Source organism: Littorina saxatilis, linkage group LG12 (assembly GCF_037325665.1).
Source record: "Littorina saxatilis isolate snail1 linkage group LG12, US_GU_Lsax_2.0, whole genome shotgun sequence".
Classification (NCBI taxonomy): Eukaryota; Metazoa; Mollusca; class Gastropoda; order Littorinimorpha; family Littorinidae; genus Littorina; species Littorina saxatilis.
The window spans coordinates 70,672,206-70,689,820 of NC_090256.1; the positions used below are offsets into that span (position 1 = coordinate 70,672,206).

General features: G+C 46.4%; 2 protein-coding genes across 3 annotated transcripts; one reads left to right on the forward strand and one right to left on the reverse strand.

The window, feature by feature from the left end:
* The first annotated feature begins 830 nt into the window (after window positions 1-830).
* On the forward strand, window positions 831-3,035 carry LOC138983186 (uncharacterized). The gene has a single exon (XM_070356597.1). It carries the CDS (start codon window positions 831-833, stop codon window positions 3,033-3,035), a length of 2,205 nt encoding a protein of 734 aa, XP_070212698.1.
* A 5,331-nt stretch (window positions 3,036-8,366) lies between these two features.
* Window positions 8,367-17,562, reverse strand: LOC138982690 (L-seryl-tRNA(Sec) kinase-like). 2 transcript variants are annotated; one of them, XM_070356016.1, is made up of 6 exons: window positions 17,469-17,562; window positions 16,665-16,999; window positions 15,280-15,655; window positions 12,991-13,186; window positions 10,553-10,725; window positions 8,367-8,622 (listed from the first exon to the last, which is right to left on the reverse strand). In XM_070356016.1, exons 2-6 carry the CDS (start codon window positions 16,863-16,865, stop codon window positions 8,414-8,416), a joined length of 1,155 nt encoding a protein of 384 aa, XP_070212117.1. In that variant the 5' UTR covers window positions 16,866-16,999; window positions 17,469-17,562; the 3' UTR covers window positions 8,367-8,413. The 2 variants fall into 2 exon arrangements, with proteins under 2 accessions (XP_070212117.1, XP_070212118.1); XM_070356017.1 differs by lacking the exon at window positions 8,367-8,622 and adding an exon at window positions 8,654-9,003.
* Between the last annotated feature and the right edge of the window lie 53 nt (window positions 17,563-17,615).

Here is a 17,615-nt window from a genome sequence, read left to right on the forward strand (position 1 = left end):
ATTTGTATGCAGTACTTTGTTGGTAAATGAGTAAAAACACTGTTGTGCAATGCTGCCATGGATTAATTTTATTTTCAGTTCTTGGTTTTGCCACTTGGCAACCTGATTCTGCCTGTTACCCTTCAGCTTATGGTAATGATGTGAAATATTATACAACCCTGCATGGTCATGTATTGAATGTCACTATGTGCACAGCATATTGCAATGAATGCATCAGTTTCTTCTTCTTCTTCGTTCATGGGCTGAAACTCCCACGTTCACTCATGTTTTTGCACGAGTGGATGTTTACGTGTATGACCGTTTTTACCCTGCCTTTCAGGCAGCCATACGCCGCGGCTTTCGGGGGAAGCATGCTGGGTATTTTCGTGTTTCTATAACCAGCATCAGTTTGAGTGAAGCTGTTTGCAAATCATGATTCAATCACATATTCTTACCTCAACTCACATAAATGGCATTAACTTCAGTTCATTGCTAAGATATTGAAGTAGTACTCGACCCTGGTAAGGGGGGAAGTAACTCCCAAAGAAAAACAATCCGTAGTCAAGGACGGGAGTCACCTCCCCTACCGGTAACCCGCACATGCGCGGTCCTGCTACCGGCCGCCATTCCACCCACTTCAACACTACTGCACAGACGTGTTGTTGTACTCCGGCATTTTTTTTTTTTTTTTTTTTTTTTGCCTTGGCCTTTTTGTGGAAGGCCATTTGACCCTGGTCTTTGCGTTGCTTTCTTTAGGTAAGATCGTTTCACTTCTCTTCGCTACGCGTTGCGTTTGTTTGAGTATTTTCGCTGTTGTATTTATCTCCACGTGCGCGTGTTCGATATTGCAAATGGCGGACAAAAACTCTAAAAGCAAGGGCAAACTTGTTTCTCTGCTCTCTTCACCGGGGAAAGAGAAGGATAAGGACAAGTCTAAGTCTAAATCAAAGACGCGTGCCTCTGTAACTTCGTCACAGGCTACGTCTTTAATTCTGGTTACTGACCCGGTGACTAAGAAAACAGAACGGGTTTCGCTTGACTCCACGTCACCGTCACCGGTTTTTCCTACGCAGGAACGCTCTACTTCTCCTCTCTCGCGCTCGCAGACGCCACGGTCTAGCGAGTCCGTGTCTCGGGAAGAAATTTTGGCAATGTTTGCTACTTTGAAGCATGACCTAGTTGCCTTACATTCTGCGGAAAGACCTGTCGCTCCCCTCCCGCCTGGCGTGGGGGGGGTGGCCTCTCTTTCTAGGCTGCGGCCGTCAGCGACGATCACGTCGGCTGATCTCGGGCCGGATTTTTCTGGTTTGGTTGCGGATTCCCCTGCCTTTTCAGGGGGGTTCGCGGCCTTAGCGCCGCCCGGTTCCAGCGCTTCGGCGTTGGGCGGCGTTTGTGGGAGTCCCCATCTTTTTGGGGGCTCACACTTGCCTGCGGGCCCGGGTTACGCTCTTGCGTCGCCGGGTTCGCAGACGGCTCCTCCCCGGCAGTACACCGTCCATCACGTGGCGGGTGCGCTAGGGAGCGGCGAAGCGCGCCAGCCTGCCCCCCTGGGATCAGTTTCGGCTGTCCCGGCCTCTGGGGGGCAGGCAGCAGCGTCTTGTTTGTCCAGCTCTGGCCTACAAGATTCTGTCGGCGGTCATCGACCTGTAGCTCTTGGTCCGGCTGCCGCCGTTCCTGGTTCGAGTTCGCAGGGGGTAGGCTCCTCTGGTTGCCCCTCGGGGCTTCCGGTCGGGCCTGCCCGCGGGTTGTCGTCCTCGACTTCCGGTTGTGCTGTGGCAGGCACTTCCGGTGGAGGACAGCGGGCTAGTGGTTCCGGTGGCAGTGTCCCTGCTATCCCGTCCCTGGTTACGCATCGACTTCCGGCCCCGACTTCCGGTTCCGCCGCGGCGGTTCCGGTTGTCGGCGGTGCTGTTGGTGGACAGTTTGCGGCGCTTCCGTCTATTGTTCAACCGACTTTAGCCACTTCCGCTTCCGTGGACGGGTGGGTTTCCGGTTTGCCGGACCCTCCTTCTGATGGAGATCAGGAAGGTTTTGGAGAGGAACAGGAAGGGGATGAGGATTGCTCTGAATCTGTTACCCCCTTACGGATTCCCAATAAACTGGGCCCTACTCTGGAGTTGGCTGCGGAGATAACCTCACGGTACTTCCCTGAGGGTGTCTCCGCCGATTCTACTGTGGTCGCACCCCCTCCTTCTGCTTTGGCAGATTTTGCGGGCGCGGGGGACACGAAGGCGAAGTTCCGGTTCATTGAATCTCCTTCCGTCCCTTTTGTGATGGCTCAGGTGTTGGCGGACGCTAACACACCCTACCCTCTCTTGGCTGCTCATGGAGAAGCCCCCCCGTCTGCTCAGCCTTGGTTAGCCTCGGCTCAGGCAGGCGGCGGCCTCCCAGCTAATTCAAGAAGATCGCGGCTGCCTAGCAGGCCACATTCTCTTCTCTCCTCGTTTTCGCTGCCCACAGCTCCACTTCCGGTGACTCCGGAACTGGCTCGCTTACGGCAGGACGGTTATAGCCGAGATAGGACTGCCGTGTGTACGGAACAGAGTCTACTCGGGCTGGAGGAGAGCGGGCGTTCTTCCCTCGAACTGACCTCCTTAGCGGAAACGCTCATCCGGTCTCTCACGAGAGCCATCGCTTCGTCCATCGAACCTTTTAGGTTCCGTGACGATGCCATTGAGGCTGATGCTGCCATGCTCTTGGCGGCCCTCGCGAAGGTCACTGACAGTCAGATGACTCTTGCTGCTCGGCTCTACTCTCAGGTTGTGTTTTGGAGGCGCGAGGCTTTTCTTAACGGCTCACGCCTGACGGATAAGGCCACCATAGACTCTTTGAGAGTCTCTCCCTTCTCAGAGGGTGCGTTGCTGGGATCACGCTCTTTGGATGCCCTCCGGCAGCAAACGGAGGAGGCTCGTGACCATCATGTGGTGCAACTGACGGAACTCGCTCTTAAGCAGCACGGTAACAAACCACGGAGTTCTGCACCAGCTGCGGGCAAGTCCTCGGGGCAGAAGTCGTCTCAGGCAGGTAGGGGTGGTTCACGTTCCCGCCCTTACTAGTGTAAACCTTCCTTTGGTAAGCGGGGGTCTGGGCGCAAGCCCAACCCCCAATGAGATGCCCCCGATCCAGTCACCCCCCCAGCCTCTACCCTTTTGGTAGCAGGCGGCCTCTCCCGGGCCCTTCCAGCTTGGCTGTCTCGGACAAGCAGCCTATGGATCATGGGGGTGATTCGATCGGGGTTCCGCCTTCCTTGGCAGGAAGGCAAGGCCCCTTTGTCCAGAGCGCCGGCCAACTTCCGGTTTCCGGCCAGCCCCGACGCTCGGGAGGCAATTCAGGCAGAAATCCTTCTCTTGCTGCAGAAGCAGGCTATAGAGGAGGTTCTCGACCACTCCTCCTTGGGTTTTTACGGAAGAATCTTCGTTGTCCCCAAGGCTTCCGGGGGGTGGCGGCCAGTCTTGGACCTCTCTCCACTGAACCGCTTTTTGCGCAAAATTCGGTTCACCATGGAAACGCCGGCGACCGTCAGGGAGGCGCTTCGCCCGGGCGACTGGGTGACGTCCGTCGACCTGACGGACGCCTACTTCCACATCCTCATGCACGAGGCGGACCGGAAGTGGTTGCGTTTTCTGTGGGGGGACCGAATCTTCCAGTTTCGGGCCCTACCCTTCGGGCTGTCACTTGCTCCCTGGGCGTTCACCATGGTGGTGCGCCAGCTTTGTGCCCTTGTTCGGCAGCACGGGGTTCGGCTCAGGGCATACTTGGACGACTGGCTGATCCTTCATCAGCGGGAAGCGCTCTGCCTTCAGCATACCCAGTTTGTCCTTGCCCAGGCTCAGGATCTCGGCTTCCAAGTCAACCACACCAAGTCCGAGTTGACTCCGTCGCAGACCTTTACTTACCTTGGCATGGTTTTCGATTCACGGGAGTGGACAGTCCGTCCCACTCAACGCCGGGTGGACAAACTGCAAGCTCTCCTGTCTTCCCTTTTAGGGCTTCAGTCAGCTCCAGCCCGGACGCTTGCGTCTGTACAGGGCCAGATGGAGTCCATGTCGTCCCTTATTCCGCTAGGCAGATCCCACAAGCGCCCGTTTCAGGCGGCTCTCAGTTCAGTCTGGAATCCGACTTCACAAGGCTGGGACGTTTTAGTTCCTCTCGGGGTCTGGTTTCAGCAGACCACGCTTCAGTGGATGAACACCCCTTGGCTTCTGCAGGGAGTGCCCATAGCGCTTCCTCCTCCCTCCACGCATCTCTTTTCGGACGCGTCTCAGAAGGGTTGGGGGGCTCACGTAGACACACACACGACGTCCGGTCGGTGGTCACAAGAGCAGCGGCTTTGGCACATCAATCGCCTCGAGCTCGAGGCGGTCTTTCTGGGGCTTCAGCATTTTCTCTCCGCCCTCCAGGGCACCCATGTGTTGATTCATACCGACAACACGACAGTCGCTGCCTACCTCAACAAACAGGGCGGTTCCCGATCTCAACTGTTGTCCAGCCGAGCATGCAAGATCCTTTCTTGGTGCGCTCGCCATCAGATTCTGGTCTCGGCTCGCTACCTGCCCGGCTGCCTGAACGTCCTGGCCGACGCCCTCAGCCGGTCCTCTCAGATCCTCCACACAGAGTGGACCATCACACATCAGGCGCTCCTCCGCCTTTGGGCGCAGGTAGAGCGACCGATGGTCGACCTCTTCGCCACGAGGTTTTCGCGTCGCCTTCCGATCTTTGTTTCCCCGTTTCCGGACCCGGAAGCGTGGAAGATCGACGCGATGACGATAAGCTGGACAGGGCTAGTGGCTTACGCCTTCCCTCCCACTCCACTCATCGGAAGGGTCCTGCGAAAAGCCGACTTAGAGCGGCCTCGTCTTCTTCTCGTGGCACCGCGCTGGCCCAGTCAGCATTGGTTCCCGGACCTCCTGCGGCTCGCCAGCGGCCCGCCAATTCCGCTCAGCCTTCGGCGAGGGGAGCTTCTACAGCCCAGGACGGGCATTCTTCACGATCGCCCCGAGTTCCTGGATCTTCACGCCTGGCGACTGTTCGGCGATCACTGAAGCGCTCAGGCGCCTCAGATCTTACTTTGGACTTAGTCCAGAAGGCTCACAGGCGTTCCACCTCCTCTGTTTATTCGTCGCACTGGCTGGCTTGGACTCGATGGTGTGCGGCCAACAATGTTGTCCCGGTTGCCCCGCGATCAATGCAGGTCGCAAACCACTTGGCATGGCTCTCCGCTCAGGGACGCGCCGCGTCCACTTTGCGCGTTCGCCGCTCAGCCATCTCAGTTACTCTTAAGCAACTTGGTCGCTCCATCTCCCTCGGGGGAGTCATCGCGAGTGTGCTAAAGGGCGCGGCCCTCAGTTCTGCAACGGAGAGAACTTCTGTTCCGGCTTGGGACGTTCTGCTAGTACTCGAATTTCTCCGTTCTAGTGCTTTTGAACCTTTACAAGACGCTAGTCTTTCTGACCTTACGCGCAAAACTCTCATGCTCATACTGCTCGCTTCCGCGCGGAGGGGCAGCGAGATCCACGGCCTCTCAGGTCTAGACCGTGATATCACTTTCGAAAGAGACGGCTCGGTTTCACTGCGTTTCCGTCCCGATTTTCTCGCCAAAAATCAAAAACCTGACCAACTTTCACCGATCATTTCCATTCGGCCTCTCCGGGACATTTTAGCCCCCGGCGATCCGGATCTTTCTAACTGTCCGGTACGCGCGCTTAAGGCTTACTTGTTGCGTACCGCTCCGATTCGAGCATCAGCTCAGAAGTTGTTGTTTATTTCGATTAATACAGCCCGAAATAAAGACATTGCAAAAACCACGCTTACCAGATGGTCTTCCACACTTATAAGGCATGCCTATCAGTGGTGGCAGACACAAGGGGGGGGGCAGTCAGTCCTTCCTCTTCGATCACCTCGGACGCACGAGGCTCGAGCGTGGGCAACTTCCTTAGCTGTCCTCAAGTCTGGGAGGATGTCAGACGTCCTCAAAGCTGCATACTGGACGTCTCAAGATGTCTTCCTCAGCTACTACCTCCGGGACATTGCCAGCACTCACCCGGACGGTACCAACTGCCTCCCAGCCATGGTTGCCGCAGGCCAGATACTTCCAAGAGTTTAATGTGAGTATCCCACCGCCTTTATGTGCAATCTGCCATTTATGTGAGTTGAGGTAAGAATATGTGATTGAATCGAAAATTTCAAAACTAAATTTTCATTTAATTAATATACTTACTCAACTCACATCGTTTATACCCTCCCATCCATCCCCGCTAACATTATATGTGTTACAGGTGTGTGTTTCCGTGGGGGAATGACGGCCGGTAGCAGGACCGCGCATGTGCGGGTTACCGGTAGGGGAGGTGACTCCCGTCCTTGACTACGGATTGTTTTTCTTTGGGAGTTACTTCCCCCCTTACCAGGGTCGAGTACTACTTCAATATCTTAGCAATGAACTGAAGTTAATGCCATTTATGTGAGTTGAGTAAGTATATTAATTAAATGAAAATTTAGTTTTGAAATTTTCGATTTTTGTTGTCTTTCCAGTTTGGTAATCCTCAGTGTGAAGATGTTATTAAATGATTACCACTGAGGCCCATTGATTACTAAGGCTCGTTCTCTTCAGCAATGTATGCATGCTTCATGCAGTGATTTTGAAGGACAGTTTTGTGCATCTGTTTGTTGGAGAAAAGAAAGTGCACATTTGGCTTGTCATAGTTTTAGGCATGTGTGTGTGCATGGTGTTAATTGATGGGGTATCCGTTCCAGAGGATACACAGCTGGGGTTACACAATATTCTGCTTGTACAAATTCAGTGAGAAAGTAATTAAAACAGTATCAATTTATGTGTCGTTTTTGTCTTTTCTTTAGTGTTCAGTATCAGAGTTGCATCCCCCCGCGGGTTAGGGGGAAGAATTTACTCTATGCTCCCCAGCATGTCGTAAGAGGCAACTAACGGATTCTGTTTCTCCTTTTACCCTTGTTAAGTGTTTCTTGTATAGAATATAGTCTGTTTTTAAAGATTTTAGTCAAGCAGTATGTAAGAAATGTTAAGTCTTTTGTACTGGAAACTTGCATTCTCCCAGTAAGGTCATATATTGTACTACGTTGCAAGCCCCTGGAGCAATTTTTTTGATTAGTGCTTTTGAAGTTCTACCGAGTACATATACGCAGCGCAGACACATATTCCTCGGCAATAGTGTATTTCAAGAGAGAGCGAGTATGTGTGTGTGTGTGTGCAAAATTGTTTCCTTTTTACATTTACGGTAGTCAAGTTTTGACTAAATGTTTTAACGTAGAGGGGGGAATCGAGACGAGGGTCGTGGTGTATGTGTGTAGAGCGATTCAGAGTAAACTACTGGACCGATCTTTATGAAATTTTACATGAGAGTTCCTGGGTATGATATCCCCGGATGTTTTTTTCATTTGATGGATAAATGTCTTTGATGACATCATATCCGGCTTTTTGTAAAAGTTGAGGCGGCACTGTTACACCCTCATTTTTCAATAAAATTGATTGAAATTTTTGTAAAGCAATCTTCGACGAAGGCCGGACTTTGGTATTGCATTTCAGCTTTGTGGCTTAAAAATTAATTAATGACTTTGGTCATTAAAAATCTGAAAATTGTAATTTAAATTATTTTTTTATAAAACGATCCAAAATTACGTTCATCTTCTTTTTCATTATTTTCTGATTCCAAAAACATATAAATATGTTGTATTTGGATTAAAGACAAGCTCTGAAAATTAAAAATATAAAAATTATGATCAAAATTAACTTTCCGAAATTGATTTAAAAACAATTTCATCTTATTCCTTGTCGGTTCCTGATTCCAAAAACATATAGATATGATATGTTTGGATTAAAAACACGCTCAGAAAGTTAAAACGAAGAGAGGTACAGAAAAGCGTGCTATGCAGCACAGCGAAACCACTACCGCGCTGAACAGGCTCGTCAGTTTCACTCCGTTTTGCACAAGTGGCGGACTACGGTCATTGTGAAAAAATGCAGTGCGTTCAGTTTCGGCTCGACTTCTTCACGGCGAAGCCGTACCCGGCGAAGCGGGTATTCATCTAGTGACTAGATATAGTAATTTCGCCTTACGCGACTTGTTTTTTCTCCATCATCATCTTATTCTTCTTTGTAAGGTGCGCCAGTTCATTTTCGATGTTTTCTCATACAATAACTTATCTTTTCAGAAACAGAGGAAGTCATATTCACAATGAGGCACACGCACACTCATGCGCACACACACACACACAAACACATACATGTACTCACAAAATCAACCACACACAAATACACACACACGCACAAACACACACAAAAACTTGCACACACACTGACGCAAACAAACACACACACAAGCACGCGCACACACACAAACACATACACAAACGCACACTCAGAATGGCATGTATTCTTTGAACATTTCTGACAAAATAACCACTGTCAAGAATGTGTGACGCTATCAGCAAATAGACTAGAGACAAAGATGAAAAGCGGGTTGGCTGTGTCCTTGCTCGCATCAGACACACTGTTTTCCTCTGGCTGAAAGGGCAGGGTGACTTCTCCCTTCTTCATGCCAGTGAGAATGTCAGTCCTCAGCTTGGTTAGATGCAAAGATAGGGCTTTCAAATGTTCCTTACTGCTGCCTGAACCTGGAAGAACAAAACATGTTTCCCATGAATGTGCTGCTATGGGGGGCAAAATCAGGCAGACGGTGTAGTCTGTCCGGGTGGCTAGCGGAGGATGTTTTTAATTATTTAAAAACAAATCAAAGCAACTCTTACATAGTGCTTAAGAAGAAAAGTTGTTCTGGGCGATTAGTACTATCTTGTGTTAAGAGGGTTAAGTGATATCCCTTATCGTTTTTGCTCTACCATCGTAAATTTGTGAATGATACAACCAAAAATGGAAACATTTTAACCCCAAACTAGCCGCAATAACCCACCCCACTGACCTCTCTACTGGTCGAGTGCACGTATTCTTTTCACACCTGTCAAGTTCCCTTTCACTGCATTCCTCGGTCAGGCTCTGTCCTATGAGCGTCACAGTTTTGAGACCCACGAGAGTTCAAACGATTTTGAATGAAAATAGGCGAACAAGGATTGTCTGTTTGTGCTTCTTTCTTAACATCCTAATCCAGCAGCACAACACATATCAACTTTCTTAGCATCCTAATCCAGCAGCACAACACATATCAACTTTTAAGACCCCCCCGATTTAAGACTTTCAAAGACCTTGTTTTTTTCCCCTGTTTTCTGTTCATAACCACTGTAAATTTACGTCCATTTTAACACACCCTCCTTTCCTGATTTTCTCAGATTTTTGGAGGTTTTAACCCTTACACTGGTGCAATTCTGTAACACATGTTACATAGCCACTGGTGAATTAACAGAGAAAAATAAAGAAAAACGGTCATATAGGTTTTCGCATCCATGGGAGGTAATCGGAACTGACCAAACAGAGTGAGCCAGACAACCAGGTGACAGTATACGTAAAGTAGCGCGACATATGTCGCAACAACCAGGTGACAGTATACGTAAAGTAGCGCGACATATGTCGCAACAACCAGGTGACAGTATACGTAAAGTAGCGCGACATATGTCGCAACAACCAGGTGACAGTATACGTAAAGTAGCGCGACATATGTCGCAACAACCAGGTGACAGTATACGTAAAGTAGCGCGACATGTCGCAACAACCAGGTGACAGTATACGTAAAGTAGCGCGACATGTCGCAACAACCAGGTGACAGTATACGTAAAGTAGCGCGACATGTCGCAACAACCAGGTGACAGTATACGTAAAGTAGCGTGACATGTCGCAACAACCAGGTGACAGTATACGTAAAGTAGCTCGACATGTCGTGACAACCAGGTGACAGTATACGTAAAGTAGCGCGACATGTCGTGACAACCAGGTGACAGTATACGTAAAGTAGCGCAACATGTCGTGACAACCAGGTGACAGTATACTTAAAGTAGCGCGACATGTCGCGACAACCAGGTGACAGTATACGTTAAGTAGCGCGACATGTCGCGACAACCAGGTGACAGTATACGTAAAGTAGCGCGACATATGTCGCAACAACCAGGTGACAGGATACGTAAAGTAGCGCGACATATGTCGCGACAACCAGGTGACAGTATACGTAAAGTAGCGCGACATATGTCGCAACAACCAGGTGACAGTATACGTAAAGTAGCGCGACATGTCGCAACAACCAGCCTAAGGGTTAACAAGGGGGTTCCACAGTCAGTACACCCAGGAACCATAAAAATAAACAGCGCTGAAAGTCCACAAAATGGGGCACTGGTTTTGGCTAGTACTTCTCATAATTTACTAGCCAGAGAGCAAATTTTACTTGCCAAACCAACCATTTGTTTCAGCAACTGTACTCGCATTTGGCGAGTAGATAAACTTTTCTACTAGCCAGTTACATGTTTCTGCTCGCCATTACTCGCCACTTTCAGGCCTGATAAACGATGCCCTACACCTTGAATACAGAGAGAAACAGAAGCAAAGATAGGGGAAAAAACTCCAAGCACAACAAACAACAAAGGAAAAAACCAGGCTAGATTTCACCTTTGGCTTCAGCCATTTGCTGGGACACACATTTGCGAAGAATCTGGTCCGCTTGGTGAATGACGTTGGTTGAACAGATGCAGCGACTGATGACCTTGAGCTCCTCGTCTTCTTCTGGTGAAGGTCGTTGAGGGTCCAACATGGCCCGCTGAACAAGCTCTACAAGCACCTGTCTGTAAATACCATCAATGAGTGTGACAGAAATAAGTGTGTATGTGCGCTTCACTATTTTCTTGTGTGTCCCCCCCTTTTTTTTTTTTTATACCTGCCAGAACACGCTTGTTCCTTAAACATCCAGTTTTATTATCCAATACCAGTCATAAAGAATAGACGTTTTCCAGAAATAAATAATTTACAAGCGTTGTGGAAGCTTTTTTTTTTTTTTTTTTATAACTCAGTTTCATGCAAGGCTGCTTCAACCCATCTTTTTTGCCTCTTTCGTCTTTTTTTTTGGGGGGGGGGGGGGGGGGGGGGGGGAGGCGGTGAGCATATCATTGGTCTTTTTTTTTTTTTCAATGAAATTTTTTTTTTTCAATGAAATTTTTATTTTGTTTTCTTTTACATTACAGGTTACATTTCCATTAAATTACTTTTTAATTCAACAACAATCTAACTAAGGACAATGGGGATAAACCTTTCGTAGCGCAAGTTCTTGTTGAAATACAATTTCCAATGGAATATATGCGATTTAGTTTTCTTAACTTTGCTAATGCACATTTTTGCTATCAATAAAACATGGTTAATTAACGCTGATTCCTGACATTTTTCGATTCCGAATAATACATCTGTAATAGACAATAAGAAAGCCCGACCTGTCAGACTGTTCAACATTTGTTCAATATAAGTCCAAAACCTTCTAATTCGGGAACACTCATAGAAAAAGTGTTCCATGACATCCAAAATATGTGGGCACTCGTTACAGTTTTTTGTTTGACTTACTTTCATTTTATGTAATAAAATATTGGTGGGATATAAATTGTGACAAATTTTCCATTGCAACACACGCAGGCGCACTTCTTTTGTCACCTGTCGTGGCAACAACCACGTTTGTTCGATAAAAACAAAATCTAGTTTTCTTTTCCAAAAATCGATTGCGTGAGATTTTTCAATGCTATAATTCCGTTTTTTCTTTAAATATAACTTAATTAACTTGGGTTTGCTTTTAAACACATTCAATTCATCATCAATCATATCTACAATAACTATATGTGCTGGGTTGTCTACAATCCAATCTTTCCATTGTTTTGGAATTGCATTCATCACAGCGTTGTATTCAAAAAAAGGTTATTGCAGGGTTTTGCTGCACATAACAGAAACTGATTTCTTTCAACATTCAACAAATAATTTATAACATTAAAACCTTTCTGGCGCCATTTTACAAAATCCAACACTTTACCTTTAAACTGAATCAGTCTATTATTAAATAACAGTTGATTACCAACATCATTTCTGTCAACTTCCTCTAAACCTATTTTATTCTTATTATCAAGATATGTCAAGAATACCTCTTTCCAAAAAACATTTTGAACTTTTTCAATTCCTTGTAATTCCTTTTGTGTGCAATTAATTTTTGCCAAATGATTAACATCTGTTAATTGTTGAATGTGCCATTTTGGGATTGCACTCCAATTTTCTCGACCTGCTTCATGCAACCGTCCAATCCAATTTAAATAAAACACTTTCTGTATATCAAACATATTGATCATTTTCAATCCACCATGCTCATATTCAGACTCCATAATTTTCCTTTTTATCTTTTCAAAAGCTTTTTTATTACTACATGTATATTGTTTTTGCCATACAAATTTGTATAGTTTCGTGTTTAGCTGTGTGAGAACTTGCTTTGGAAGACCAACAGACTGCATAATATACACAAATGGGGAAGTCATAAACGTTTTAATAACTGTTATTTTTCCCTGTATACTGAGATCTCTTTTACTCCACTGTTTAATCATGGCATCAAGACTCTCCATTTTGAATTTCCAGTTTTCCTCGATGTCTTTTGCCATTTTACAACTACTAAATTTAATCCCTAAAATTTTAATCTCCTTAACAACGTGGAAAGATTGTGGAAGAGTTACCTCCGCTAACCTCGTACAAACAGGAAACACGTGATCGATCGATGAATGATGGCAGCGAATAACTGACTCTGATACGTCCACTCGATATGACCCCGTTTGTTTTGAAAATATTCACATCAGAGTTCTATGATTTGTTGCGGCCATGCTGGATCGCTTGTCTCAAGTGATAGCCGACAACGTGTTTTACCTGAGGTCACGTGAGTTTCACTTTAGGTCGAGGTAGGTGCAGCATAGAAAACTGACATGCGTGCTTAGCAATCGCTGCAGGCCATCAAGTGAATCGTGGCTCTAATGTGCAGATTATAACGATTATAACGTCATAACGATAGGACACACAAACCGAGAATTTGTACTTACACCTCAACTGTAGCTGTGCCATCTACTGTGACTGAATGCTTTTCCCAAGAATGTTTCCTGTGGTCTGGAACTTCCAGTCTCACATGCATGAGCAAGATGACATGGTCTTCAACTCTGCCCTCTGACCTTGATCTGTTCCGCTGCATGGCTTCATCCAGCGGACATAATACGTACATGATGCAAAACCCTGCTTTGCCTGAAGAAGAAAATAGAAAAATGTGTCATACAAGTTGTGAACGTATGCAGTAAAGATCTTGGAGCTGGAGCATTTTCTTTAATATTTTATTTGCATTACTTCATTATCCAAATCCTTTGAAAATGTGGATCGCTTCTCCCCCCTGTAAAGCAAGTAGCAACAAGAATTGCGCTACCTAGGTGAGAGAGAGAAGAGAGAGAGAGAAAGTGTGTGTGTGTGTTAGTGTGTGTGTGTGTTAGTGTGTGTGTGTGTATGTGTGTGTGTGCGTGTTCAGGTGTAATCTGCCACCTGAACATCTGGCAGAATGACAGTGGTATATTATATAGACACAGCAGTGACACAGAGGTATATTATATAGACACAGCAGTGACACAGTGGTATATTATATAGACACAGCAGTGACACAGTGGTATATTATATAGACACAGCAGTGACACAGAGGTATATTATATAGACACAGCAGTGACACAGTGGTATATTATATAGACACAGCAGTGACACAGAGGTATATTATATAGACTTTCTTTCTTTCTTTATTTGGTGTTTAACGTCGTTTTCAACCACGAAGGTTATATCGCGACGAGGGAAAGGGGGGAGATGGGATAGGGGAAAGGGGGGGGGGGGAGATGGGATAGAGCCACTTGTTAAGTGTTTCTTGTTCACAAAAGCACTAATCAAAAAATTGCTCCAGGGGCTTGCAACGTAGTACAATATATAACCTTACTGGGAGAATGCAAGTTTCCAGTACAAAGGACTAAACATTTCTTACATACTGCTTGACTAAAATCTTTACAAACATTGACTATATTCTATACAAGAACCACTTAACAAGGGTAAAAGGAGAAACAGAATCCGTTAGTCGCCTCATACGACATGCGGGGTGCAGAGAAATAAGGATGTGAAAAAGAAGACTTTTGGTAAGTGAAATAAAGGTGATCAATGGATCCAGTCAGGTAGAAATAAGACAACAAGAAAAGAATTGGAAAACTGCAGGGAATAGTAGGGAGAGTTTTCTTGGAAGGAAATATAGGTGAAAGGGCTGGTAAGGCAGAAATAAGACAAAAGAAGAGAAGAAACAGAACCGTTAGTCGCCTCTTACGACATGCTGGGTAGCATCGGGTAAATTCTTTCTAGTCCCAACCAATATGGGACTCCCCCTAACCCGCGGGGGGTATATTATATAGACACAGCAGTGACACAGTGGTATATTATATAGACACAGCAGTGACACAGTGGTATATTATATAGACACAGCAGTGACACTGTGGAATATTATATAGACACAGCAGTGACACAGATGTATATTATATAGACACAGCAGTGACACAGAGGTCGGGCATGGATACTATCTTCGAATCTGAACATGAAGCTGATCCTTGGAACCAATGACCAGAGGATCACAAGCCGAGTGCTCTACCAACCAACCAACCAACCAACCAAGCAACTAAGCAAGCAAGCAAGCAAGCAAGCAAGGAAGCAAGCAACCGACACACACTCATGACTTAACCCCTCACAAGCCGAGTGCTCTACCAACCAAGCAACCGACACACACTCATGACTTAACCCCTCACAAGCCGAGTGCTCTACCAACCAAGCAACCGACACACACTCATGACTTAACCCCTCACAAGCCGAGTGCTCTACCAACCAAGCAACCGACACACACTCATGACTTAACCCCTTACAAGCCGAGTGCTCTACCAACCAAGCAACTGACACACACTCATGACTTAACCCCTCACAAGCCGAGTGCTCTACCAACCAAGCAACCGACACACACTCATGACTTAACCCCTCACAAGCCGAGTGCTCTACCAACCAAGCAACAGACACACACTCATGACTTAACCCCTCACAAGCCGAGTGCTCTACCAACCAAGCAACCGACACACACTCATGACTTAACCCCTCACAAGCCGAGTGCTCTACCAACCAAGCAACCGACACACACTCATGACTTAACCCCTCACAAGCCGAGTGCTCTACCAACCAAGCAACCGACACACACTCATGACTTAACCCCTCACATGTAGGCACACACACACAAAACATGTACGCCCACTCACATTTTTACCCCATCTACTGACACTCACATTTACGTGCAAGCTGGCAATACTCGTACCGCATGCTGCTGTAATGCATGTTGTCATCGATCAGCACAAGCCATGACGGCCAAACCTCGAGAGACGATTTCTCTCCAACCACGGTCTTCTTCACAGAACTGTCCACGGAGAAAACAAATCTGTCCCACAGTGCCGAGTCCACATCTGATGGTTTTGCAAGCCCGAGCAAATTGTCTGCCATTCCTGAGATGGTTTCTTGATTTTGTGATGCCTGAGACAGACTTTGTGGGTTGTGACAATGGCTCAACGGTGCTGATGCTGAGAGTTCTCCTTCTGCAAGCTGACCCAACAACTGGTCCACACACGCTTTGATCTGGCTTCTGGTAGATTTCCACAGTGAACTGCCCTGTAAAACATGTCAAATGTATTACTCACCCTTGATCTACCCCCCCCCCCCCCCCCCCCCCCAATCTCTATCCAAACAAGGAATAATGACAACAATTACAGGGATCGCGCTAGCTTTTTAAAAAACGCGTAAGTCATACGCAACGAAACGAAAAAAACGCGTCACGGACCAATATTTTTGCGTACTACGAAAACACGTACAGACACAAACAAAACACGCACGAAAGACTTAAAGACACTCCTTACCTAAATACGGCGAGTTTTCCTGTCGACCTCCGCGCACGCCTGTCGAATAACACCCCTGCTGTCTCCAACCTTCGGGCCTTGCGAGTTTGTTTCCCGCTCTAATACGACTAGACACACTTTCCGCCTTTTGGAAGCGCGAGATGGGAGAGCAGCTAATGTCTGTTTCATTATCCGACAAGACATTATCTGGTAATACCCTCGTTACGTTCGTTTGCGATACTTCGATGCAAAAAGAAACGGACTTTAGTTTTGACGCGCAGATTTCATGTGTGTCGTCACTTCTCGAGCCCTATAGTCAGTTTCAGGATCGGGTGATTATTAAGTCAGAGCAAAAGCGCTGCGTGAAGACAAGAAAAAGTTACAATATTTTTGCGTATGGCTTACGCGGCGCGGCGAAAAAAACGCGTCAGCGACTTTTAAAATGCGTCAAATACGCAAAAATCGTGCGTAAACGCGATCCCTGCAATTAGCCCCAAAGATGATGCACTTTCTGGAGGTTTGGAGGTGTTTTTAATTCCATACTCAACAATCATGCCTATAATAATATTAATATTAATATAAATGCAATCTGTAACGTATTGTTTTGTCAATAACAAACGTTCCAACAACCTACCTTTCTTGTTTTTTGATAACAATTAGCAATCTTACAGACACAAATACCTTTACTTCAACAATTCCAAGCCAGTGAACTGTGCCTCTCTCTCTCTATCTCTCTCTCACACACACACACACAAATCATTATCTATGTTTGTCAATGAATGTACCTGCTCTGCTGACTGCACAATCGACTGTCTCTCCAGATGTGCAGGAAACAGTGTGTCATACTGCAGCAACAACACAGCAAGACGACCAGGCAACACTTGCACTACATCCTTCTGCAGCTGTCGTGCTATGGTGGACTTGCCACTGGCTGGAATGCCACACAACAATCCCAGGCATACAGGACTTGCAACATCCTCAGCCATAACACACAAGTCAATTTGTCAGTCTTGTTGAAGTTAAGGTAGCTGTGGTCATAGTCATGATTGTTGAGCATGGAATTAAAACACCCCCAAACCTCCAGAAAGTGTCTTCAGGACATTTCTGCTTTGGTTTGCCTCTGAAACAAAACAGATGCAAAGTTACCAGTGTCTGCTACTAATAAAGTGTGTGAGTGTGTGCGGGAGTATTTTTTTCTCTCTTTTTTCTGGCTAATCAATGTCTGCGTGTCACAGAATTTGTCAGTCACACAAAAAATAGCATACCTACACTTATGCTTTGCAACCTCTCTAACTTACATGCCAAATATGCAGGTCTAATGCTTATCATAGTTAACTGATCTATTTTCTTCTTGCGTGCAGGGCACTAACGTTGCTCGAGAAGGTCTACGATATTTTGTTTTCAAAGTTGTTGTTTTGGTGGGCTGTAGCAGACGATTTTTTAAGGACATACACGGCAAGTTTTACATCAACCTTAAAATATGTTTCTGTCCTTGGCAAAGGTTCACTCTAACTTTGTCATCTGCATAATAACTAAAATGTATGTTTAAAAACAAACAAAAAGATTTAGCTGGTCAAGTATCGTATTACATTTCCACATCTTTTTTATCATGCGCTATTATAGAAGTCCGCCATGCTCGCCGGCAGTAGGCGCGCACTTGCAGCAAAATTTGTTACAGAAACTGTGATTTGCGTAAATTTGAGCCAATAGAAATCAAGTTACAAATTCTGCTATTT